At 35.5% G+C, this 27,206-nt stretch overlaps 3 protein-coding genes across 4 annotated transcripts; 2 read left to right on the top strand and 1 right to left on the bottom strand.

The window, feature by feature from the left end:
* The first annotated feature begins 4,335 nt into the window (after positions 1-4,335).
* Positions 4,336-6,658, top strand: LOC128519140 (chymotrypsin A-like). Its single transcript, XM_053492736.1, has 7 exons — positions 4,336-4,387; positions 4,458-4,561; positions 4,679-4,767; positions 4,852-4,930; positions 5,083-5,221; positions 6,281-6,414; positions 6,497-6,658. The coding sequence occupies exons 1-7, from the start codon at positions 4,336-4,338 to the stop codon at positions 6,656-6,658; spliced, it is 759 nt and encodes a 252-aa protein (XP_053348711.1).
* Positions 6,659-8,275: 1,617 nt separating this feature from the next.
* Positions 8,276-12,273, bottom strand: agrp (agouti related neuropeptide). 2 transcript variants are annotated; one of them, XM_053493047.1, is made up of 4 exons: positions 12,253-12,273; positions 11,685-11,885; positions 11,369-11,463; positions 8,276-9,109 (listed from the first exon to the last, which is right to left on the bottom strand). In XM_053493047.1, exons 2-4 carry the CDS (start codon positions 11,818-11,820, stop codon positions 8,909-8,911), a joined length of 432 nt encoding a protein of 143 aa, XP_053349022.1. In that variant the 5' UTR covers positions 11,821-11,885; positions 12,253-12,273; the 3' UTR covers positions 8,276-8,908. The 2 variants fall into 2 exon arrangements, with proteins under 2 accessions (XP_053349022.1, XP_053349023.1); XM_053493048.1 differs by having other exon boundaries at positions 8,276-9,100.
* Positions 12,274-17,585: 5,312 nt separating this feature from the next.
* atp6v0d1 (ATPase H+ transporting V0 subunit d1) lies at positions 17,586-26,445 on the top strand. Its single transcript, XM_053493204.1, has 8 exons — positions 17,586-17,834; positions 20,101-20,272; positions 21,076-21,254; positions 21,923-22,002; positions 22,110-22,187; positions 23,784-23,960; positions 24,376-24,453; positions 25,222-26,445. Exons 1-8 carry the CDS (start codon positions 17,708-17,710, stop codon positions 25,381-25,383), a joined length of 1,053 nt encoding a protein of 350 aa, XP_053349179.1. The 5' UTR covers positions 17,586-17,707; the 3' UTR covers positions 25,384-26,445.
* Positions 26,446-27,206: the final 761 nt, after the last annotated feature.

Raw genomic sequence — 27,206 nt, 5'->3', positions numbered from 1 at the left:
AGATTTTAAAAGAGGCCAAGACTATACTGTAGGATTGGAAGAATATCTGGTTGGGCAAGAGTAATCACATGACCTGCAACCATTACTCGATTATGTTCCCTAACAAATTGAAGTCTTGTCTCACTAGTGGTTTTCTTATAGCCCATGCACGGCCATTGAGTCTCAATCTTGTGAGTTCTTATTAAACTCATTGAGCATTATACTTTCAGATTTTTATAGTTGGTCAGATCTTAATTCATTTGCAGTAATTATAATGTTCTCTTCGCTTGATCTAAGGCAAAAGTTTGACCCTTCTGAAATGGCAACTTTTTCTGTTTGACAATGCAGTTTATTTTATTCATTGCAGCTATGCAACTTCAGTCATATAACAGAAAAACAATACACACAATCATGCAGATTCAGGTCAGGAGCTTTAACCGTTCTAGATGGGCTGGAGTGAGTATTTCAGAAACATGATGATCTCCAGGGATTTTAAACCATGTCAGTCATAATGGATTTTATTTATGGACATCGCTTGGTAAAAGAGGTCAAAGGAAAGGTTTGTAGGATCACGCTTTTTGACTGTGATGAGAAGAAAAGCATCTCAACATGCACAAAACGCACAGCCTATTTGGATATTGCCATTGACCATGTGCTTTTTGTGACCCATTGTCATATGGCTATCTACCTACTCTGTATTATATATAAATATTAAATACATCATAGTTGAAGCTTTTCAATTCCAAATAGAAGCATTATTCTAGTGCTAAGAATAGTGAAACAGCATTTGTGATGTTTGCGGCTGATTGATCATGAAGCACTGATTTATTAATATCATGATATGATTTTAATATTTATATATCTGTCTGTGAAAATACCAATTTCTTCCTTTCAATACTTTTGAAATGGTGAAAGGTACTACATATGTGATGTGTATATCTCCATAGAGTTCCTGCTATCGCCGCATTCACCACTGGCTATTCCAGGATTGTGAATGGTGGGAATGCATTGCAACTGTCATGGCCATTGTACAGATGAGATCATTGGTGCTAATTAAAGATCAAACGTTGATAACTATGATTTAAAACCTTAATCTGCCTTTTGCACATTAAATGTTCTACTGAGGTTTTAGAGATAAAGTGGATATCATTTGTGCTGAAGGCACATCAATACAGTACAACTAATTTGAAGCCCTAAATTGATTCATGTCAGCGCCTATACATCACTGAGCTGATCAGCTTGTTGGCTGTCGTATATTTTGTCTTAAAGAAGTATAACACAATCTGGCTTGATGGCCTCAGCTAATGGAGAAAGAACATAAATCCATATTAGAAGGGGGTTATTAGAAAATGCTCAAAGTCAAACAAGTGTCAAACAAACCACTACCAGAAAACACTATAAGTATTTGATCAAACGTGCAATGACATTAGATCTAAATATGTACTGTACACTTCAATATGCAGTCAGTCCCCTTTTGCAGTTATAACAGCTTCCACTCTTCTTGGAAAGCTCTCCACAACATTTGTTAGTGTTTCTGTGGAAATTTGAGCCCAATTATTCTGTAGAGCATTTATGAGGTCAGGCACTGGTGTTGGACACCTGGCTCGCAATTTCCGTTCCAGTTCGTCCCAAAGGTGCTCGATGGGGTTGAGGTCAGGGCTCTGTGCGTTTAAGCCAGTCAAGTTCTAGCTTCTACACCATCAAATCAAACCATGTCTTTATAGTCCTTGCTTTGTGCACTGGAGCACAGTCATGTTGGAATAGAAAAGGGTCTTTACCAAACTATTGCCAGAAAGTTGGAAGCATATTGTAGGGTTGTCCAAGATGTATTGGTTTTCCGAAGCATTAAGATTGTCCTTTACTGGGAGTAAGGGGCCTAGTTTGTCCACATAGTGTAGGTGAATTGCTTTGGATTAGTTTGTTAAAAATGTGGCCACGAGACAAAAGCGAAATCAACAAACTACACAACTCAGAACTTACAGGCTTAGTAGACAAACTGTAAGGCTTTGCAAAGGTTCACATACTTTATATAGCAGTTCAAGAAAAACACGTTTTATATTTCGAGTGAGGGTGTCCTCTGGTGGTCTGAAGGAGGTAAGTCAGGACAGGATGTGACTTATTCTAAAATGTTTTAAATGTTGAGAGGGACGCTTTAGACCAAGGCACCAAAAATGGACAATCATACTCACTTCATCACTTGGATTTTAAGCTGCATAAGAAATAGTTTGTTTGGTTCTTTAGTAAAGTAATATTTTAGATAAAGATAATATTTTATAAAGAGGTGCTCTAATCCAGAGCGCCTTACAAAAGTGCTTGAAGCTTTCATCATTGGATAGGTTTTTTCACTGAGTTATTATATTCCATAGGTCTATACCTATAACGCCTATAGCCTTTACCTAGAGTTATGTAACTCTTGACATGGCACATTTAAAAAAAATAATAAATTTAAAGGTCTTTAAAGGTAATTTGAATAATTAATGTTTCTATTTGGATAATTAATTTTTCTTTGTCTCTTTGTTACCTTTCTGTTGTTTGCAAAGAAACAAAGAAACATTAATTATCCAAATTACCCTTAAAGGCAGAGACAGACATTGTTAGTGCAGAAAAGGAAGTGCAATTAAATGCTGAAAATAGTAAACAACTAATTCGGTCGACCAGCTTTTCCAAGTAGACTATGCAAACTATATAAAATCTTATTTAATACAATATGAATTAGAATATGAATTTACTTCACCCAATGTAGCTTAAAAATAACTTTAGTGCTAAATGATCACTTTATTTTATTGGTGTTCATTTACATTAAATAGAAAAATCTATTTAAATATTTGTGTGTGAATGTTGACCATGGAGGCCAATGATGACCAATGTGTTTATTCCCATTTTGTACAACCATGGTAGAACCTCCGGTCAACATTCACACACAGACATTACAGATAATTTGAGAAAGTCTTGAACCCAGATGAAATCCACCAAGCACAGGGAGAACATACAAATTCCATGTACACAGACCCGACATGAGAATCGACTAGGAATTATTATATATTATATATACATATTATATTATAATGCAATACCATTCAAGTACAAAATCTTCTGTTATAGTGGATAGATAAATGTCCAGAAACAAATTAAAATGGTCCACAATCATTTAAAATGAAAAATTTTTTTATAGAAAAGTGGGCCAAAATTCCACCCCTGTAATGCGAAAGACTCATTGCAAGTTATCGCAAAAGCTTGATTTGCAGAACCAGGTAGGTTTGGACAGCTTTTTTCCCTTATTAAATGAAATCATCATTTAAAAACTGCATTTTTGTATTTACTAGTTATTTTTGTGTAATATGAAAATTAGTTTGATGATCTAAAAATAAATAAAACAGGAAGGGGCAAAAACTTTTTCACGGCACTGCGTCATATATTAAGTTTGCTTCATTATTATTATTTTTTTAAGTCTATATACAGTATACACATACATACTCATGTCTACTTTATTAGAAGCACCTTTACACTTATCTAACCAGTAGCACTGCAGGACCTTTGTAAGACTCATTGTGTGAGAAATATGCAGATGGTTATTATCAAAAACAAATACCTACAAAATCAAGAATATTGTAATTCTTTATTTGAATAGCGCAAAGTCAACACACAGCGAATTATGTATGAACTGTTTTAAAGCAGCCTGTTTACTGATTCTCAGCAGCATGTTGACTTAAACAGCTTATTCATCCATGTTTTCAATGTATTTGTTTAATGTAATTGTATACATGCGTATACACGATTTACTAAACAGTGTATATAAAGACCTACACATTTACAACATTTGGCCCTTCTCAAAAAACAAATTGTACATTTATCCAATTTATATATGTTGAAGGTTGGGGGTTGAGTGTCAGCCTGGGATCTGAACGTACTACCTTGCACACAGCAGTCTTACCTATTAAGCTACCACTGTCCTATAAATAGGACCATCTAAATAAAGTGTCATTACCTTTTTTTTTTTTTACCTGAAATGTTAAAACACTGATACCAAATGACTCCAAACTATTAATCTACAGTATTCTTTACCACATAGAATATTGTAATAAAAAGAATAGTGTAAAATCACTTTTTACTGTGTGACAATAATGAGATTACGCTCACTGTGATATTAATTTGATAATAGTACTTTGATAACAAGAAAAGTAATCCCATGCTTTCTGCTGTGTCTATGAATAATTTTTCACAGATAAATTCCAAAAGCATTTTTCCTTTCCTTTTAATTTTGCCATTATCTCGCAAGTCTGAGATAACATATCAAGCTTATGAACTACTCTAAGTACATAATTCCCCCAGAGTGAACCACACAATGAAACTGAGACCATGGCTCTCCTTTGGGTCCTCTTCTACCTTGTCTTTCTCAGAGCAGCCTCCGGTAAGGTCTGGGATGAATTATTTCAAAGTATAAAGTAATAATTAAATTTTCATATTCTGCTCTGTTTCAGGCTGCGGAGTTTCTGCTATTCCTCCAGTCATTACTGGTTATTCCAGGATTGTGGATGGTGAGGAGGCAGCGCCTCATTCCTGGCCCTGGCAAGTGTCTATACAGGTACGGGTTTCCAGTACACCTTTTTTCATCTCCATAATTTGAAAATTGCATAAAAAATTCCATATGCTTTCTTTTTTGTAGAAGTTAATGCTGGAGGTCTACTGAATGATGTTTAAGCTGATTGTGGTTATAACTGGTTTCCATTTCTGCGCCGGCTCCCTGATCAACAAATGGTGGCTTGTTTCTGCTGCTCACTGCAATGTCAGGTACGTTCATGTTCAAGACTTATTAGGGATCTATGGATGTAAAATACAGAATAGAATTTCAAATGTTACTACTATTTATATCAGGACCTCCCATCGTGTAGCCCTGGGAGTGCATGATCATTCTTCCTTTGCTGGGTCTTTTCAGATCATAAGGATTTCCAAGGTGTATTCTGAGCGACAAAAAAACAAACAGAACCCACAACAACAATATAAATTATTCAATGTAGTAATTGGACACATGTTTAACTCAATACACTGCTGTGTCCTGTTTTGCATTAACCACTTGGCTTCTGACTTTTGTGATTAAATGGCCAGGTTTATACACATCCTCTATTCAGCCTCTTCACCAACAATTACGATATTGTTCTGATCCAGCTTACCTTTCCCGCCCAGCACAATTTCCCTGGTGGCATGATGTGTGTGACCTCTGGATGGGTTCTGACCCAGTTCAATGGTAACTGCACTATATCATTAATCACCACCGTGACATGATAAATAATAAATGAATAACTATTTTAACCTCTTGAGACCCGAATGGCCTTATAGCGGTATAAGACATTATGTTCCACGTTTATTGTGTACATGTATGATCCTTATTTGAGGACTGTTTAATTCTTTTGCCAAACATTTTCCTGTTCGAGGACATCGATTAAGTTAATCAATCAAGTGCCAATAAATATTAAGTGTAAGGAGAAAATAAAACAGTACAGAGGTTAATACAGGAAATGTTTAACGCTTACATGAGTCTAGAGTATAATATAATCTCATGTATTCATGGTATCAGTAGGGTAAGATTGCATTCTAAAGTTTTATTTTTTAAATGAAAATGATCTATATTAGGAATGTAACCAATATATACAGAGTCAGCTAAAAAAAACTTTTCCTGAAGTGTGTGTAATATTTTTGGCTGACTCTGTGTACAGTATATATATCCACCATATACAGTATATATAAATATATATAGTGGCATTGTGGTGTAGTGGTTAGCACTGTCATCTTGCACCTTCAGGGTCCGGGTTCGATTCCCGGCCAGGCTCGATTCCGTCTCGGTTGCATGGAGTTTGCATGTTCTATGCATGCTTGGTGGGTTTCCTCCCACAGTCCAAAGATATGCAGGTTAGGTTAATTGGCATTCCCAAATTGTGTGTGTGCCCTGCGATGGATTAGCACCCTGTCCAGGGTGTACCCCTCCTCGTGCCCTAAGCCTCCTGGAATAGGCTCCACTTCCCTGAGACCCTGAATACACGATAAAGTGGTATAGAAGATGAGATGATATATATATATATATATATATATATATATATATATATATATATATATATATATATATATACACACACACATTAAGAGGATAAAGAGACACAATTTGTTATTTTTCTGTACATTTCTGGTATATAATATTCTATTGTGAAATATTTTGGTTTCATAAATATATTTTAGTATTAAAGTATTAAATATATACAGTACATTTTTTTGTTGCCCGTACCTTTTTATCCTCACAATTGTCTTACAGCTGCTTCCACCCCTGCTGTTCTTCAGCAGGCATCTCTTCCTCTTCTGACTAATGATGAGTGCAAGCGCCACTGGGGCAGTAAAATCACTGATTTAATGATTTGTGCTAAAGCTAATGGTGTCTCTTCCTGCATGGTAGGGCAAAGTATTATGTTACGCACCCCATAAAATTTGCTCTAATGTTCTGATTGACTATAAATCCCTACATGTGTTTCAGGGTGACTCTGGTGGACCTCTCGTCTGTCAAAAGGGCAATGCTTGGACTCTAGTTAGTATCGTGTCCTGGGGCAGCAGTGTGTGTACCACGTCCATGCCTGCAGTCTACGCCCGTGTCACGGCACTCCACCCTTGGATGGATGGGATCATAGCAGATAACTAAAGACTCATTGTTAATCATGATAATGATTTGATATTCTAGTCTGCCCTTTGTACAATCAACTTTCTACTGATGTTCCACATACAAGGTGGAATAGCTCTTTAGATTAACATTGCTAATTTTTATGTTGTAGCTCTAAAAAAGAAAAGGTTGTTTAAATTGTAACCCTACTCCACAATACTATGTCATCTTATTTTAACTCTTCTTCTAAAAATAAATAAATAAATAAATAATTCAACACTTAAAAAAAGGCTCTTTGCACCAAAAACATCAAATTTTACAGCCTTACTATCTCAAACAACCTTTTGATTTGGGTCTTTGTGAAGGTTTGGAAATGAAAAAAAAAAGTATTATTTATTTAATTAGTTACTTGGCAGAATTATTGCAGATGTAATACTAAATTGTTGGCATGGCTTATCAAGGTGAAATGGTGCTTCAATGACTAAAAATCTTAAATAATAAATCTGATAACACATCTGAAAACATTACATCATCTTAAACGACACATTGTGTTAGGAATTTTTTAATTGCCTCTCAATGATCTGTGTTGTTATTAACGTGATTTTACAAGTAAGTGGAAATATAAAGTAAATCTCATAAGTTTCTCAGGACTGACCACCACCTCTATGGTTTATTGTCCTTACCTTTTGGCTGCATAGTACCGATAAGAATTTAAAACTACTTTAATCCTTGTTAATTACACTAACTGTCAGTTGCCAGCTGTGCCAGTTGCAGATAGTTAGTTCCGCCAGTCGCAGAAGGGATATGTGTCAGCAGAGAGAAATCACTGTTTAAATAAACAAACAAATTGTAATCTGTTGATAATAAATAGTGTTTGTGGAACTGTTGTATAAAAGCACTAACAAACTTCAGGTGGTGCTGTTGTACTGAATATCAGCATGACTGTGATATATTCAACACTAAGGCCACACCCTCGTGCCTACAGCTACATTCCAGCCGTGCTGATATTCAGTAAAAAAGCACTTCCTTTCATGTGATATTGCTTAAATAACCACTATGTTTTATTAGTGGTCACTTTATTTTAAAAGAGTGATTTAATCACATAATTGCATGGGAGGTTTTCAGGAGGAACCTGGGAGAACATGCAAAACTCCATAGAAATAGTAACCAGAGCTTAGGATCAAATCATAGACTTTTGCATTATGAGCGATTAACATCACTGCTCTACTAAACAGCATATGTCTAACAGTCTAACAGTATTGCTCTTAATGATTTTATATTAGAAATTTGTGAAAGTAATTGTGTGTGTGTGTGTATTTGCATGCCTACAAGCTCTGACTCTACAACCATCCAGACCAGTATAAAGCAGTATTAATTGTGACAGAAACATCAACTATTTCAAACGAATTCATAATCTGTAATTAATGTTAAATTCAACTTCAATTTCACAGCAAAGCAGGTCAAACTGTCATGATCTCATTAAATTCATCAACGATCTCAAGGGTCTAGAGACATGGTAGAAAAACTTAATTTATATATGTAAATAACATCAACAAAAACAAACCGGTGTGCTTTGCTTATTATTTATTAATGACACACGATTATCATTGGTAAATGGTTTTATAATCTAAAATTACAAATAATATAATGCAATTCCACATACTGATTTGCTATCGATTCAATAACGTAAAAAATACACAATTTTTCTAATGTATATTTGTACACGTATTAACAATTACAACAATACACGGTCATTGCCTATTTATCACACTGAGCATCTCTAAGTTGATGCCTGTGAGTTTTTTTTTTTTTTTTTTTACATTTTTTTTAAATATAATATTAACTGCATTAATTAACACAAACAAATCATAAGCTACTGCATTAATTATCTATAAGAAAGTTTGACAAATAAACTAATTAACACAATACAGTAACCAATGTAACTAAACATAGAGTGTGTTTTTTAAATGTGGATAATCACCTGACCTTTGGGTTCCAGATGTACATATTCAAATCCACTATTTGGCATCGTTTGTCAAGACATTTGCCAGTTAATTGGTAATTAATTTATTATTTTTTTGGACACTTAATTACATTATCGTTATAATGTAGGCACTGGTTCATCAAGTTAATGGTTTGTTCAATGTTCCCATAGTTTAGGGCACTTTAATGTAAAGCGCTACCATCATAGATTCTAGTGCATTTTAACAAATGTGTATTGGCACATGGTTTTATATTCACAGCCACATATCATGTTCAACCCAACCTCCTACAGGGCCAGGCTTTTGAGTGCTAGGCACGCCTGTGTTTGCAGGAGTGGTCCATACTGCGGCAGTAACAGAAGGCCTTAAAGAAGCGGCAGTAGCAGGTATCGCACGAGTCGCAGCAGGGCAGCTGGTGGCCCAGACACGACTGTTGATGTGGAATACAGCGACCTGGTGAACGTGTGCCCCTCCTCTGGAGCTGTACTGCATCCGCCGTGTCCTGCGGGTACTAAAAGGTCAGTTTTTCAACCAGTTTTCCAAACCCTCATTACACATCAAAAGTCGTATGACTCGCCTTACATGTATTTTAACCTGCGTAAATAATTAATTATTAAAAAAAGATAATGTTTATACTGTATAACTAGAAAAACTAGACTTGAACTTAAAATACACAGATTAAGCAACAAATAAGATATACATTCATGGAAAGAACAGACTGAATAATTAAATACTTTCTGCAATAAAATACAGTACATTGCTTTGAGCAGACATGCTAGCTAGAGTTAGTGGTCTGGGTCATGTCTACGTATATCAGTGTCACATACTGTATGCACAAACTCATCTCTGATGCAGTTAGACAGGTTTACAACTTGATGTCTATTACTGTACGTAGCTTGGGATGCAGCCATGAGATAAAAACAGAAAGCAGCACATCTTTTGCAAAATTTACAAAATTTTATATTCAGTTGCTATAGTAATAAATAAAACCAAGCAAGTAAAGTAAAAAAAGTAAACAAAAGTTAGTTTCTTAATTTATTCTATTTTAATTTTTTTCCCTTTGAAAAACTATGGTTCAAGTTATTAATAAATTCTTTTAGCCACCAGGGAAGAAAACTCAATTGATGTGATAACATGCTTATTTAGTATTTTCAGGTTGTCGGCTGACTTCATTATATTGCCACATAACACTGCTGAGCCTAGACCTTATCAACTTAAGCAACCTCAGGTGTACACTGCCTCCACAGGCGCAATAAGACTTTTTCATGTAAAAAACGTATATATATATATATATATATATATATGTTTTTTTACATGAAAAAAGTCTTATTTATTTATCACCATTGTCTTATTGTCTATACCGCTCAATTCTGTATACAGGGTCGCAGGAGGTCTGGAGTCTATCCTAGGAAATTTAGGGCTTGAGCCAATTCATCGCAGGGCACACACACTCATACACTCATTCATACACTACGTGCAATTTGGAAGTGCCAAATAGCCTAATCTGCATGTCTTTGGACTGTGGGAGGAAACTGGAGTACCCGAAGGAAACTTACCAAGCACAGAGAAAACATGCAAACTCCATGCACACAGAGGTGGGAGTCGAAAACCTGGACCCTGGAGGTGCCAGGCAACAATGCTAACAACTAAGCCACTGTGCCACCTGTTATTTATTTACTTATTTTAACTTTTAAAATTTTTTAGTTTTAGGTTTAGTTTTCAAATCTAAAGGTTTTTAGTCATTATTTTGAAACAATAATGAAACCGCCAATTGCAAACCTGGCCGTGGTAGAAATGGTCGCTCTGGCAACAATTCTCAAGCTAAATAAAACACAGGATGTACATAATGTTTGTGTGATATGATAACATGCTTTACCTTAATGGGAAAAATATGATGTTTTTAAAGAAAATTAAGAGTAAATATACTTATCGTTAATAGACAAGGAATGTACCCCAAATTATAGAATGACTTTTAATGAGCTGCTTAAACAAATAAAACCTGCATTAAATACCAGTTAACGGTCATAATTTCCAAAAGATGATAATGATTATGATAATGATGATGAATATAATAATAATAATAATAATTATTATTATTATTATTATTATAGCTAAAGGCAAAAGACATAGAATAGCTCTGTAGTTACAGTTTATGTAAGACAGCTTTGTTATTACTCTTAACCCATCTTACCACATGACAACAACAAGCTCCTTTCTTTTTAGTATTCATTATGCCATTATTAACTAAAAACACACACATACACTCTCTCTCTCTCTCTCTCTCTCTCTCTCTCACACACACACACACACACACACACACACACACACACACACACAAACACACTAAAAATGCTTTTTTTTTTTTTTTTTTTTTTAGAAATGTGTAAAAAAATCTTTAGGGTCTTTTTCTTGCCTAAAATAATAAGATATGGTTTAAAATGATTTTTATGAGAGTGTTATTTGAGGGAGGGGCACAAGTCTCTTTTTACTATGTAACTATGAGCTATTAAGTACCAATATATAGATAAATATGAAGCCAGGACTTTAACCATGACTAGTCTTTGCTGATATAAAGCATCAGAACAAACATATTATAGATTATTTGTGGCTATTTGCATAAATATAAATAAAACCTAAACATACTATAAAATTAGCAAGATGAACCGGTTTGGCATACATTAACAATAACATTAATTTTATGCTACAGCTTTAATCTGTTTATTGTTAAGCAGTGAAAATAATTTGATATCTAAGTAAAAGTCAAACCTACTTCATCATAGGACACAGGATCGACCATCAGCTGTTCCTCGACTGAATCGATTCGAAGTTGTACTGCGTCCACTGCAGGACCTGAATCTTGCACGGCTATAAAATAACGATCATGAGTTTCAATCTGAAGTATCACTTCAGGCTGTTACATCACTTTGATCCAAGGGATACATGGGCAGATTTTTAAAAGAATTCATATTGACTTGAAGATAATTCCTTATGTCACAAGAATTAATAGCAATAACTACTTACGTAGAAGCACAAGTATACACATAATTTTTTTGTGTAGAAAACATATTGAAATGTATGTCACTTACTGATGTCAGGGAAAAACAAGGCATCTGTCCTCCTCAGACTGGGATGCGAAACCTCCATACGGTTAGTGCGGACCAGACCCGATGCCACCCGGAGGGCGCTGAGACTCAACCAGCAGAAGATCACGATACTCAACATGACCACTGAGTCAGAAATGTTTCCTCTGTCAGCAAGCTGGCTATTAACTGGATTGAGATATGTTACTGAAAAAAAAGTTCAGTAATCAGAAATTAGAATCAATACCACCTGTACAGTTGGTCAAGGCCAATCAGTACAAATTGAAAAAAAAATGATGAAGAAGTGAAATTATTTAAAGTAATAAATATACTCCGATGTCTTATCCTAAAGCCAAGCACTAACTGTAAGTTGGCATTCAAGTTCCAGCTTATAAGAGCTATATACTATAAGCCATGTGCTTAAACCAAGAAGCCTTTGCTGTAAAGGTGTAAATATGAACCAGGTAACCGAAGTCGATATTAATTCTAATCCAGAGACATGTAGCATTATAATATATGTCAGTGTGTGTGTGTGTGTGGTATATGTTAGTGTGTATGTGTTCAAGTTTCCTACCTGCAGTGCTCCTCACCCCTGGTTAAGGGTGTGTACCCAACTCTTGTTTTTAAGCCTCCATGAAGTAGGAGGAGTGGGCCACATGATCCTAATCAGTGAGTGGGGGTGCAATCTCTTGCGTCAAGCTCTTTGCAGCCACACACATACATATGCTTGTGATGGGAATTCCCGCACTTTTCAGTGAATCTGTGCACTCAGATATCGGCTCAGCAATATAACATGACTCGTTCATTTTTAAATGCCATAATGTTTTTTTTTTCCATTTCTATGTGCAGTTATCACTCTGACATATATAAACAAATAAATAAAATGTTAAATAAAATAAACATTTTAATTTAATTAAATTTTTATTTTTAACATTGTCCCAAAGCAGCTTTACACAGTCAAAAGAAAATTACGAAAATTTATGTAAAATGTGAATGTGCGAAATATGAATTTTACTAATAAATGATGCATGTCATTTCCATATAATAATTGATTTTAAAGGAGATTCCTGTCCAATTCTCCTGATGTTTACCTCTCCAATACATTACATTATATTATCAATATATAATCAATAATAATACAGGTAGTTATGGTCAGCATATAGATTTTCCATTATGGTTCTTTCCTAATGCCACTTTGTGGGTACTTGTGTTAGACAGCATGTCGAAATAAAGCGGAGTACACAGTGACCATTTAATTTTTTCTTCTTCCATTAGATGTTCATTACAGCTTGGTAAACAGTACATTTCATTCATGAAAGCAACAAAATCAATCCTCCATGAACCAGTGACGTTTGGTCTCTTTAATGAGTGACGCAATAAAGAAGGCAGAGGAATAGGCAATAAAATTGTTAAAGGGTCCACACATCAACTTCAATCAGTTCAGCCCCACCAGTTCTTGCTTTTTGTCAGAATTTTAGCGACTGACAGAAAATCTGCGGAAATTGACATTAATGTGGTAGCAATCTTTATAGGATGTTGATCCTGAACATCAAGTAAAATTAAATTACTTGTCAAAACAAAACATGTGTCTTGATAAACATGGAATTACACTAACTGTCTTCCCCTCAAAAAACAACCTCACCATTTGACTTTGTCTGACACATTTAAGAGCCTTTCATTGGTTAATTACTGCAGTGATTAATATGTTTCATTTGACAAACAATTTTTTAAACCCTAAGTGATGCAGTGAATAGCTTAAACACCATGTCGGTAACATGGTTGTGGAATATACTCTGTTTTGGAAGGGTAAAATTATTGACCTGCATCAAAGAAACGTAGTAGAGATTGCTGAAAATACTGGAATTGGGTTAATTGATAGAGCTGAATTAGCAACTTCACATAAAAAATGTTATCAGAAAAAGATTGCAATCAGAAATCACTTAAACACTTCATGCAATTGCATGGTAAAAAGGTTTTAAAAAAATCTGAGCTATGTTTAATAGTGAAAATACTGTAAGTAAGAAAATTAATTGTTAGTGAGACTAATCAGAAAAGGGAATACATTTGCTAGGAAACTTAAAGATTTTAGGACTTTGGAGCAATTGAAAATGTGGTCTGATGAGGCTAGATTGACCCTATTCCTGAGCGATTGGTGTGTCATGGTTAGAAGGAAAGCACAGTGTTATGATCTGGGGTTGCTTCAGTTGCTTAGGTCTAGGTTCAGTAACATTACATGGCAATAAAATTAAGTCAGCTGACTACCTTAAATGTACTAAATGACCAGGTTATCACATATTTTTTTCCTTCCTTGATGGCACAGCAACATTTCAGGATTCCAAGACTAAAAGAGAGGTCATCCGAGCATAAGGAATCCTTTTTATATAGGAATAACCCACACTAAAAGTCTTTGGGATGTGCTGAAAAAGAGTAGTTTAACTCTTCCACAATCAATACAAGATCTTGGTTTAAAGTTAGTGCATGTGTGGATGGATATAAATGCAATCGTGTTATATAGAGTTGTTGAAACAATGCCATACTGGTCATCTTTGAGTGTTTCTGTCAGTATCAATGATAATTTATTTGCACCAAAACATCTATGTGGAGAATATTTTGAAGGGTGTGTGTATATTATCTACAATATTTTGAAGTTAAAATAATCTAAACTTGTCACTATAAGATAAAATAATTAGTTGCCTTTAAATTAATAATTATTAGGAAAGGCACTTGTATTTCCCCTTTGCTTTTTTTTTAACAACATGGATTGGCTTTGGTGCCTTATAAATTACTCAATACAAATGATTATTTACTGTTTAAAAAAGCAAAGTGTAATGGTAAAAGAGAAAGGCATGGCAGTAATTTCACTTAAAATGTATCTCTGCATTACTTGTTTTGTTTATCTTTTATGAAAATAAAATTATTTCCAAAAAGATCACATATCAATTAAAATAAGCAAAACACAAGATTTGCCTGTAAAATAGTGTGTTTTTACTTCCAAGGGCTGTTCATGCTAAAATGTACTATAGTTTGCATTTTTTTTATTTGGATTGTTGAATCTTTTATTTCCTAGACATCAAGTAATACAACAAATAAATACAGACCACTCACTCACTCACTCACTCACTCACCATCTAAACCACTTTATCCTATATACAGGGTTGTGCTGGTCCTGGAGCATATCCCCAAGACTTAGGGCACAAGGCAGGGTGCACACTGGACAGGGTGCCAATCCATTTCAGGGCACACATACTGTACACACACAGTCACATGCTCACTCACTTGCTACAGGCAATTTGCTAAAAAAGCCTAATCTGCATGTTTTTGGACTGTGGGAGCGAACCAGAGTACCCAGAGGAAACACACCAAGCACAGGGAGGACACGCAAACTCCATCCACCCAGACCCTATGCAGGAATCGAACCTGGAATTGAACCCTAATATTCTATTTTAACTTGTTCCAGGAAAAGCAAAATCTTTATTCCCTCCGTTTTTATTTTCAACGAAACATATAACCCAATGCAATGTGCATGACACATGAAAGATAGCAATCTATTAAACTGACCAAATTACAAAAACCTGCATTCTGTTATACTGAACAAACTGCACTTTGAATCTAATTTTCCCCGTACAATGTATTTCTTCCTAAAATTGGATGAAAGCTTGACAACCATCTTAAGGCAATCATAAGTCATAAGCTGGGTGAAATATTTAACCCTAGTAGGCTTTTAGTGGAACTATATTAATGTGATTTGATTAAATTTCCTGTTTATTGTGGAAAATCACACAAAGCACTTATTACCTGCAATGTACATCAGCTCACTTTATTACGGCAAGAGGGAAAGAAAAACATGCTGATGATGTAATCCACATTTTCTTGTGTTGAGATTCATCCTAACACATGAATCTCAACACAAGACACACACACACACACTCACACACACACACACACACACACCTACACACACACACACACACACACACACACACACACACACATTAACATATAAGCCTTGAAGTCAAACTGTAGATATTAATTTCATTTAAAAGAAATTATATTAATGTCAACATATCATCACAAGAGAAGAGTGTGACACCATAAGGGCTCACCAACAATCTAAGCTATAATTCTCCATCATATTGACTAAGTATTATATGCCTTTACAGGGTACAACTTTAAAATTTTAAATTCCAATTTAAAATTGTTTCTAAAATACTCTCACTATAATGATCCATCGTGCATTCTGAGGTGCTTTACTGCTTAACACTATTGTTAAAAATGGTTATTTATGTTATGGTCTTCTTGTCTGCTCAAACCAATCTGTACATTTTCCCTTGCAGACTTTTCTCATTAACAAGACGTTTCCACCTACAGAACTGTGCTTGCTTGATGTTTGCTCTTTTATTTTTACACCATCCTGTGAAAACTCTATAAACAGCAATGTGTGAAAATCTCAAGAGATCAACAGTTTCTGAAATTCTTGACTTAACCTGTTTAAAACCAACATCTATTCCAGGGATAAAGTCCCTCAGATCACATTTACCTTTAATCTGGTGTTTGATGTGAACATTAACTGAAGCTCTTGATCTGTACATCTGAATGCTTCAATGCACCTACCTGCTGACACAGAAATGGATAAATGTGCTATTGCATAAATCAGTATGTTCTAATATTACTGTTGAAGGCCACGAAATAGACGCCCATAATTTCATGGTAAAATTTACACTCCAAAACCCAAGGTAATAAGTAATAATGTGTTAGTGGATAAACCTTATTTTATTGAAAATTTAACAGTTTTTTTGTGTGCATAAATTTTTTAATAAAACTATGCTTGTCTATTTAATTCTTGCATGTCTGTGTACAATTGCATACTGTATTCCGCAGTATATCCAAAAATGTCATTATAAATATACAGTACCAAAAGTCAGGTTTCTACACACCGTCTAATTCAAATTCAAATTTAAATTTTATTTGTCACATACACAGTCATACACAGTACGCAGAATTTATTATAGAATTTATTATAGAATTTAGTAATAGCAGAAGGATTCATTTTCTTCATTTTAGAACAATCCTAGAGATTTTAAAACTATAAAATAATGCATGGAATTAGGAAATAAGTAACAACAGCAGTCAGGTGTTATTTTAAGGTCAGCTGTTTTGAAACTGTTCTTACAAGAACAGTATTGTCAAGTGCATTTGCAAAACCCATCAAGCACCATGATGAAACTATGAAGACTATGAAGACCTTCCCAGGAAAGCAGGACCAAAACTTACCTCTGCTGCAGAGGAGAAGTTCATTCATTCATCATCATCATCTTCTATACCACTTATCCTGTTACAGGGCTGCGGGGGCCTGGAGCCTATCCTAGGAAACTTCGTACACCCTGGACAGGGCACATGCAAGCACACACTGCGGGCAATTTGGTAACACCAATTTGCCAGTCTTTGGATACACACTCACAATTATACACATAACTGGAGTACAAAGAGGAAACCCACCAAGCCGGAGAAGGTGCAAAGTCCATGCACACAGACCCAAAGCAGGAATGGGCAAGACCACAGTGATAACCACCATGCCACCTCATTTAGAAATACCAGCCTCTAAATAAATAAAGGTTTTACAGAGCATGATGAGCAGACACATATTTTGGGCGCCTTCAGCATTATTCTACCAAAAATCAGGAAATTCCATACATAGAATAGATAGAAAGTGTGTTCAAACTTTTGTCTGGTAATGTATTTTAATCTTTTCGCCCATATTATTGCAATCCTGAATATTTACTAAAGCAATAAAACGCTTAAAATATCATTTTGTATTTTTCCATGTTAGTGCATGCATTATATTATGCTTAATGACGACAGCGACTAGAACGCGCACAGCGACAAGAACGCGCAGCAGCGTGATCACGTGATCTATCACATGAGCGGCTGTTCCTCTGCAGTCCGGCCCGCACTCACTTACAGTGGACACACTTACTTATCTTACTAAGGATTTAGCATCCTGTAACTAGGTAGATTTAAAAGTAATCAACATGCCTTTTTCGGAATTATATTTTAACGTGGATAATGGTTATTTGGAAGGGCTGGTGAGGGGGTTTAAGGCTGGAATCCTCACACAGGGAGATTACCTCAACCTGGTTCAGTGTGAAACGCTGGAAGGTGAGTCTGGATAGTTATCATTTATAATATTCATATCTTAAAATACATGTTTTTTTTTATTTAGCAGTATTACATGTTTACTGCGCGATGTTAAAATGCTTGGGGAACCGGTTTAAACTAGTCAGTCGTTACCTAGTTACCTACACTGCGATTTGACAAGCTAGCATAAATCCCTTTAAAAGCTAGCTAATGCTAAGTAATTCTGCTGTCAGTTATATTGTACTTTTAGTGTTTATGTTTGTGTATATATGTAATATTTATAAAACTAAGCAAGAAAAAAAAGCAAAGAAAAAAAAGAATATGTCTGCGTTTAGTTTTACATCGTCGTTAACTTAGCTAGCTTGCTAGCCGCTAGATCAGGCTAGTCATTATGCTAGCGCGTCCTCGTTTACCCCTTCGTAAATAAATTTAAAGCCGACTATTTTTTGACACCTAAACAAACATAGGTGTAAAATATTTCACTTTGTCCTGTGATGTATTAAATACAAATACAAACATGACACGTTACATACAGCTTTATTATCTGGTCATGTGATGTAGCTATGCTAAATGGTGCAAGTTAGCTTATTTAAAATAACATTGTGGCCTGACATCCTCATGATCTCTTTTATTATCTGCTAACTGCTCAAATATGTCTCGAGGGCGAGATTGTTATACATATATTTTTTACATTTATATATTATAGCCATCGTGATGCATTAGAGACAGGATGTATGCTTCACCAGGAGTGATATTGTCTGTATTTGGGTCACATGAGTCAGGTTTTAGTTTTGAGGAACTGGAAACAGGTCTGTCACAATCCTGGAAAAAATAAAGTAACGTCTGACCCTTTCTTGTCAGAGTGGAAATAGGTTTTATGCACTGAAGAGTTGCCTAAATGTCCAATATAAGGCTGCATCAATTCAGTAATCAGTAAGCTACTGGTATCGGTCCAGCACATGTAATACAGCGTAATGTAAACCTGATGTAAATTGTTGCACTAATAAAACTATTTACATGAAATTTTTAAGAGCTGAAGGTATTTTCAGTGGCGTAGTGGCCTCGCATCTCCATGGTCGAGGGATCGATTTCCACCTCGGGGTCTTTGCACACGGAATTCTTTCCGTCCTTGGTGGGTTTTCTCCGGGTTCTCCGGTTTTCTCTCACAGTGTGAGGACATGAATTAGACTAATTGTCGTTTCCAAATTGCCAGCTCTACCAGGTTAAGCAAGGCCCTTAATTCTGTCTGCTCCAGGGGCGCATCATTGCTTACATTGCGCTCTGACCTGAGGTACACTGGGGTATTTGAAGAAGGAATTTCATTGTTCAGTAATATACAGTATGTGTGACAAAGGCTTTAATCATCACCTGTAATTTAAACATTGTCTTTACTAGACAGAACGAAGTCAGGCACCTGAAGCATTCAAAGCAATAAATGAAGAAAGCAAAATGCCTAAAGTATGCACACACAAAACGTTTGTGAGGGTGGAGCACAGAAGTATCAACTCAAATGAGTATAGGTTCCCCTTTTGGGTCTGGGTCCTCTAAACGTTTTCTCTGTGACACTTTGACCTCTGGCTTGCTCAGCAGGGACAACTTGATAAAGCTAACATGTTTTACGTTTTATGCAGATTTTCTTAATACCTTAATGCTGCTTCATGACATTGTTAAAAGCACTATACCAATAAAATTAAATTTAATACAGAGAACCTATTGCATGTGGGGGGACTTAGATTTTGTGAGCACCGAGGCCCTGTTTACACCTCGTAATGTCTGCCTCGAACACAACCTAACAAGCCGAGGCGCATTTCTTGCAGGACAAACCTAGCTTTCTGCTGCAAATGGTACAATTTTTTAGTTGTATAGCACTTTGGCCTGATTTCCACTCAGACTCACAATGACTTCCATCTAGGGCATTGTCAAACAGGCAGTGTTTGGACCACCTAAATTTATGGTAATGTCTTTAAGATGTCTTTGATACTTTTCATACTTGCACTTATGGATGTCCAATAACAGTGAGCAACCCAGATATGCTTCTTAACAAAAGGTGAGACTGAGATCTGCGTAGGATGAGTTTCCTTTCCTCTCACTCGTGAATCAAAGTTAAGTTTATGACACATAACCATGCTCAATGATACAGTTTATTAAGTTTGGAAATCACCAGGGACTGCGTGATTTAGTATTATCACAATACCTAGGTGCCAATTCGATTTGCATTGTGATTTGTATCACGGTTTTAAAAATCTCCCAATGCTGCTTTAATTTTTGACTTTTGGCTTTTTCTCAGATCTGAAGCTTCACCTACAGAGCACAGATTATGGAAGTTTTCTGGCCAACGAAGCGTCTCCCCTCACCGTATCGGTCATCGATGACAAGCTGAAGGAGAAAATGGTGGTGGAGTTCCGTCACATGAGGAACCAGTCTTATGAGCCTTTGGCCAGCTTCATGGATTTTATCACGTAAATAATTCACAACATAATTTTTTTCAAGTTGGCCGAGTAAAAGTCACAAATTAATTATTTAATCAGGTTAATTAACTTTTATTAGCTCCTGTTTATCGCACACATTCTTCAGAATATTGTCAAGGCAAATTTAATTTTTTAGAGCACAATTTTAACACAATCGTAGTTTTATATTTTATTGTAAAAGTGATTTACAATAATATATAAAAATTATGAACTAAAAAAAAAGTAAAAAACAAAATCAACAACAATTAAAAGGCAAATACATAAAACACCAAATACATAAAACAGCATTTGACAGAGTATGGACACATCAGTCAAATGCTAGAGAGTAAAAATAAGTGTTTAAGCTAGATTTAAAAACATCCAGTGATGGAGAAACTCTGTCCAAATGTAGACTGTTCCACAGCTTTGGTAAAACTACTGAGAAAGCTTGATCACCTTTTGTTTTGCACATGAATGGAAGATAGATAAAAGTGACTGACCACTGAATCTTAATGGCCTAGAGGCTGAATATAGACTAATGCAGTCACAAATGCACTCATTTCACTTAAATACATACGTTTTTTACAGTAAAGCAATATATTTGTATATTTTAACATTTAAATGCTTGTTCATCACCAGTGTGACATCACTACTCATGAACTTTTTTACTGTCCTTCATCGTCATGTTAAATATTTCTTCTTGTGGCAAATTTTGCATTGATGTCTTTTTGATTTAATGGTTCTATTGTCAGTGAGCTATAAGGAAGAACTGACAAGCCTGTGTAAAAAGCTGTGTTGTGCTGTTCTGATTGCAGATACAGCTACATGATTGATAACGTCATCCTCCTGATTACCGGCACGCTGCACCAGAGGGCTATTTCAGAGCTGGTGCCTAAATGCCACCCTCTGGGCAGCTTTGAGCAGATGGAGGCCGTCAACATTGCACAGACTCCTGCTGAGCTCTACAATGCCATTTTGGTTGACACACCGCTGGGTGAGACATTAGGGTTGGGCAAGTGGCTCAGAAATTTATTTATTTATTTTTTTTTTTAGTGGCTTCAATTTGCCTTTGTTTTTTTTAATGTAGTTTGTTTTTGAAATATTCTTTTCAGTAACAACAAGCAAACTCATTTAGCTTTTTTTACGTGTTAAAATTAAACGTGTTTTAGAACTTTATGGGTATTGGAAATTCCCTTGAAAAGCTGTGATAAATTAAATAAATCTTTTTGTGCAGTCTCTAACAGTTAAATTATGTTAAATGTATTATTCATTTATTATAATAACAAAGTGACACACATGGAAAAATAAATTATAGTTAAAACCCTTCAGATTAGTTTGTTGATTTGGCCATTTGACCTTGTTTTTGACATTTTCAAAATTTATTAAAAATCTTTGCTCGGCTTGCAAAACACTTGCAAACCGCCTTACTCTCAATCCGAGGTTTTACTGTATATATATGTATGTGTATATATGTAGACGTGTGTGTGTGTGTAATAAGTTTTGAGGCTTGTGGCTAATTTACAACCAAGATTAAATTTAAATTAAATATTTACACTATTTAAATGAGATCTATTAACTTTTTTATATATAATTTTTTTAATTGCTTTATTATTTCTATTTGAAGAACTGCACTATATTACCTTCTCATCTGTCTCGTTTCAGCTGCTTTCTTTCAGGATTGCATCTCAGAGCAGGATCTTGATGAGATGAACATAGAGATCATCCGTAATACCCTGTACAAGGTAACAACCACAGTTCATTTCTCTAGGACATTTTTTTAAATGTCATAAATCAGCATGAAACAAAGAGACCTTTTACAGTCAATAGCTCTTTTTTTTTTCTCATCCAGGCTTATCTTGAGGCCTTTTATAAGTTCTGCACCAACCTAGGTGGGACCACAGCGGACACCATGTGCCCTATTTTGGAAGTGAGTAATCCTTTGCTACAGTGCATTTTCAAACCAGTCAGAAGGTGTTGATTCATTCTCTTTGCCAGCTGCAAGGCAAATCTCTGGGTTAATGCATGTCTTTGTTTTAATATGTTATTTATACAGTGGGGCAAAAAAAGCCAACAATTGTGCAAGTTTTCCCACTAAAAAAGATAAGAGAGGCCTGTAATTTTCATCATAGGTATACCTCAACCATACGAAAAAAAATCCTGAAAATCACATTGTAGGATTTTTAAAGAATTTATTTGCAAATTATGGTGGAAAATAAGTATTTGGTCAATAACAAAATTTTATTTCAATACTTTGTTATATACCCTTTGTTGGCAATAAGATGTCAAATGTTTACTGTAAGTCTTCACAAGGTTTTCACACACTGTTGCTGGTATTTTGGCCCATTCCTCCATTCATATCTTCTCTAGAGCAGTGATATTTTAGGGCAGTCGCTGGGCAACACAGACTTTCAATTCCCTCCAAAGATTTTCTATGGGGTTGAGATCTGGAGACTGGCTAGGCCACTTCAGGACATTGAAATGCTTCTTACGAAGCCACTCCTTCGTTGCCTGGGCTGTGTTTTTGGGATCATTGTCATGCTGAACGACCCAGCCACATTTCATCTTCAATGCCCTTGCTGATGGAAGGAGGTTTTCACTCAAAGTCTCACGATACATGGCCCTATTCATTATTATTTTTACATGAATTAGTCGGCCTGGTCCCTTTGCCGAAAAACAGCCCCAAACCATGATGTTTCCACCCGCATGCTTCACAGTAGGTATGGTGTTCTTTAGATGCAACTCAGCATTCTTTCTCCTCCAAACACAAAGTTCTATTTTGGTTTCATCTGACCATATGACATTCTTCCAATCCTCTTCTGGATCATCCAAATACTTTCTAGCCACCTTCACCCCCCCCCAGAGGACAGAGGAGCCTCTAAAGATGTTACAGGTCTGTGAGAGCCAGAAATCTTGCTTGTTTGTAGGTGACCAAATACTTATTTTACCATGGAATTTACCAATTAATTCATTTTTTTCTTATTTTGTCTCTCACAGTTGAGGTATACCTATGATGAAAATTACAGGCCTCTCTCATCTTTTTAAGTGGGAGAACTTGCGTAATTGTTGGCTGACTAAACACTTCTTTGCCCCACTGTATATATTTATTAATGATGTACATAGGGATGTGTGTAAGGGACTTTGCAAAAAGGTGTTTTTTTTTCATCTTTTAAAGGTTGTTTTTATTTAAAGTAGTCTTTACTGTCAGCTTTACCAAAGCATCCTTATTACTGTTTCTGAGTAAAATGATTAGCTGCAGAAAAAAACCCAAAGCTCATTCCCTCACTCCCTTTTTTCCCTTAGGAATAAGTGTTTATTCCTGACAGCAATAACAATAATTAATTTGTGTAAAAGACATTGCACAATAATAAAAAAAAGAATGTATTATGTTTGATGACATAAATAATACATTGGTATAAAAAAGGGGAAAAATAATGTTCACAATGTTCACCCTTCAATCCATTTAATTGATTGAGAATGATGCTGCTTTACCCCGTATGTATTCTAAGTGAGTTTTTCCATGCAGTTTGAGGCGGACCGGAGGGCCTTCATAATTACCATCAACTCATTTGGGACAGAGCTGTCTAAAGAAGATCGGGCTAAACTCTTCCCTCACTGTGGAAAGCTTTACCCAGAAGGTCTAGCACAGCTGGCACGGGCTGATGACTATGAGCAAGTCAAAGCTGTTGCAGACTACTACCCTGTAAGTTCTAACAGACCAATGCCGCACATGTAGATTATATAGGAGTAATTAGTTTTAATTCTTCAGTTTACACCAATGGGTAAGAATGCCCTGAAGTGAACTGCTTTAGTATTTTAATAATGAATTTGTTGCATAGCTTTTAAGGCTCCATTCTGCAGTCCTTTATGTGGAATATAGAAAATGTAGTAGTCATTTTGATGGAAATTTGCTGGGAAAATTTTTGAGTATTGTTTTATTCAAGGATAATGTGCCTTTAATAAATAGCATAAAAAGACTGGATGCCTTTTAAATACCATTAATGACTCCACACTTTCGCTGCAAGGTATACTTTGATCTCTTTAAAGAAATATGTGACATGGCCACATTATACCAACCGCATTCTTTGTTTTTTTTATGATGATTTTATTTTTTCAAGGAATACAAGCTTCTGTTTGAGGGTGCCGGTAGTAACCCAGGAGATAAAACGCTGGAGGACCGCTTCTTCGAGCACGAGGTGAGTATGATCATGTGGAGAGAACAGAGGAGACAGTGAGCTTAATGATGTTGGAGAGAATCAAAAGGACCACATTGTTTGCTTCTGGCACAGAGTCGCTTTACTCAGTTGACCTCAGTATTACGAGTTGATCTAATCTATATGATTTTTTTTTTTCCAGGCCCAATACTGATTATTAGTTATGAAGGAGATTGATATGCATTTGCAGCAAAAATGGAAATCTTTGCGTCAAACACAAAACTTTGTTAAAATGTCATGAAGCATGTGTTTAATTAAAGAACCTTTTAACATTAAAATAAAAAGTGAAGGGAGGTCCCAGCATTATTTCTGATAAAGTTAACAGATTTAAAATAAATAAATAAATGAACAAAATAGCTTTCTCAAGGTTTATAAATTAAAGAAAAAAAAAGAAAAACTAGCAAGATTAAGACTGAACTAGTAGAACTTGTATGTAAATTTAAATCTTAGTTAGTAACCCCTAATTCAGCCCCACCAAATTGTGGTGCAGAACGCACAGTTGCTCTGCATGCTCTCCAGCGAGATGGCTTCTGTTTGTCGGATGATTTGCACTAAAGACATGCTCCCCCAGAGTAAAAATTGCTGATGCTGGTAAAATTTACCGACATAGATCATTGTTAAAATTCTGTATGACCCCTATAATTGATTAACCCCCACTCAGGAAATGGAATTTGCACTATTATGTAACAGAATTGCAACTGCCTAAAAAAAAAAAAAATTTCCCATTATTAAATAAATTTTTTTTTGCAGGTGAAGCTAAACAAACTGGCTTTCCTTAACCAGTTCCACTTTAGTGTGTTCTACGCTTATGTGAAGCTGAAGGAGCAGGAATGCCGTAACATTGTGTGGATCGCAGAGTGCATCGCTCAGAGGCACCGCGCCAAGATCGACAACTATATCCCCATTTTCTAATGTTAGACCCTCTCGTTAACTCTTGTCTAAAATTTGTTCATGACACCTTGTTATTTATAAGTTCTGTATATTTGGAATAATGTCTATAATCTAATGATGTATGTTTGTCTAGAAATCGGGCTTACAGGCAACAGCTTTCTCCGGTTCATATTTGACATGTTTACAGCCTGCCTAGGAAAGAATCGTCCTTGGTGGTGCTTGGTTCATTTAAAGTGTTGAACACTTTAAAGTGGTACTTAGGGGTCAAAAATAGCATTAATCAAGTTACACCTCAGCATTGTGTTGTAGCTCCCATAAATAATGTCTGACTAGACAAACGCTGACTTTGACATCCTGTTTTTTCTCGTACAAGCAGCTTTTTTTTTTGTAAACCCACCTATAGACATTAGTCTTACTTTAATCCATTACTATAGAAATGAACTAAAGGGATCTTTAGTCCTGAGATGCGTGTTAGAAAAAAATCAGTGGAACATCCCAATGGATAAAGTGAAAGTTTAATTAGATGTTCTATAGATGTTCTATAGTTAGGGCTGCATGATTGATTTAAACATTCCATTATGTTAACATGTCTGTACATCCATAGCTTATTGCACCGAATAATTTTCTTTTCTGAACGCTTCCAAATTAAACCTCACTGTGTAGGCATGTCACTTTTTCTTTGAAAAGAAAATTCCATTAGTCATTTCTCTCGTTCAAACTTATCCAGTTGCATTGAGTATTACAAAAATGTTGGTGGAAACAACATAAACCTGAAATTTCTTGATAAAAACATGTACAAGTGGATTTGTATCGCTTTTACTTGTGTTAAAAATGCATTACACTGTGTTGAAGCTGATGTGAATTGTGATCATCTCTTTTTGTAAATTAGTGTCGACTAACTTATGGTGTAGATCAAATTTTATCCACGAGAGCCAAATGTGAAAGGTCGGGCCTATAAAAGAAAGAATTCTATGGAAATATGACCTCTCGTTCAGGTATCCCGTGCTGTAAAAACTATATTGTTTTTCTGTAATCTTACTTGTGTTTTGTGTTAAAGAGAATTATATGGAGTATGTATCTAAACCTGAGTGGGTTTCGTTATTTATAAGCATTTTTGTAGGTGTCCAGCAGATGGCGCTAATTGTCCAGTCATATGCAGTTTTGCAGAAACAGATGAAACTGCAGGTACAATATGTGGTGACTGCATTATTATTTTTTTTTAAATGATTTTCTGTTTTATATATTTTTGACAGACAATTTTATCAAAACCAACTTTCAGATAAGTAAATGATGAAGATTATGCACCATGTTGAAGGCCAGCAGTGGTGAATCTTATCATTCTAGTCTGTAGCCACACAGCCTTAAGCTCCGAGCCACCTCTGTGGTAGATCTAAACTGATCATTAGGGATGGCCAATATAATGTTTACAAGAATATATGTGTAACCTGATTTTCATCTTGCAGCACACCACAAAGGTATGCATTCGCCAACAAACTATTTCCCCAACCTGCCTTTATCTCTGTGCTTCATGAAAGGTAAAAACTCCTGCAGACAGATCAAAGCAATCAAGTAGAACGTAATTATTAATATGGTTACGTTGTAGAGCTGGCTGAATAAATCCTTTATAACATAACATTATGATATGACCACTGATAGGTGAAGTAAATAAAATTGATTATCTAATGACTGTGATACTTGAATGTGGGTGGGATATATGAGGCAGCAAGGGAACATTTTTGTCCCTGAGGTTAGTATGTTAGGAATCAGCAAAGTTGGGCAAGAATAAGCATTAGAGCAACTTTAAGGGCCAAACTGTGATTACTAAATGATTGTGTCAGAGCAAC

Source organism: Clarias gariepinus, chromosome 3 (assembly GCF_024256425.1).
Source record: "Clarias gariepinus isolate MV-2021 ecotype Netherlands chromosome 3, CGAR_prim_01v2, whole genome shotgun sequence".
Lineage (NCBI taxonomy): Eukaryota > Metazoa > Chordata > Actinopteri > Siluriformes > Clariidae > Clarias > Clarias gariepinus.
Note: the sequence above shows the minus strand (reverse complement) of the source record. Positions and strands in the feature narration are given on the sequence as shown.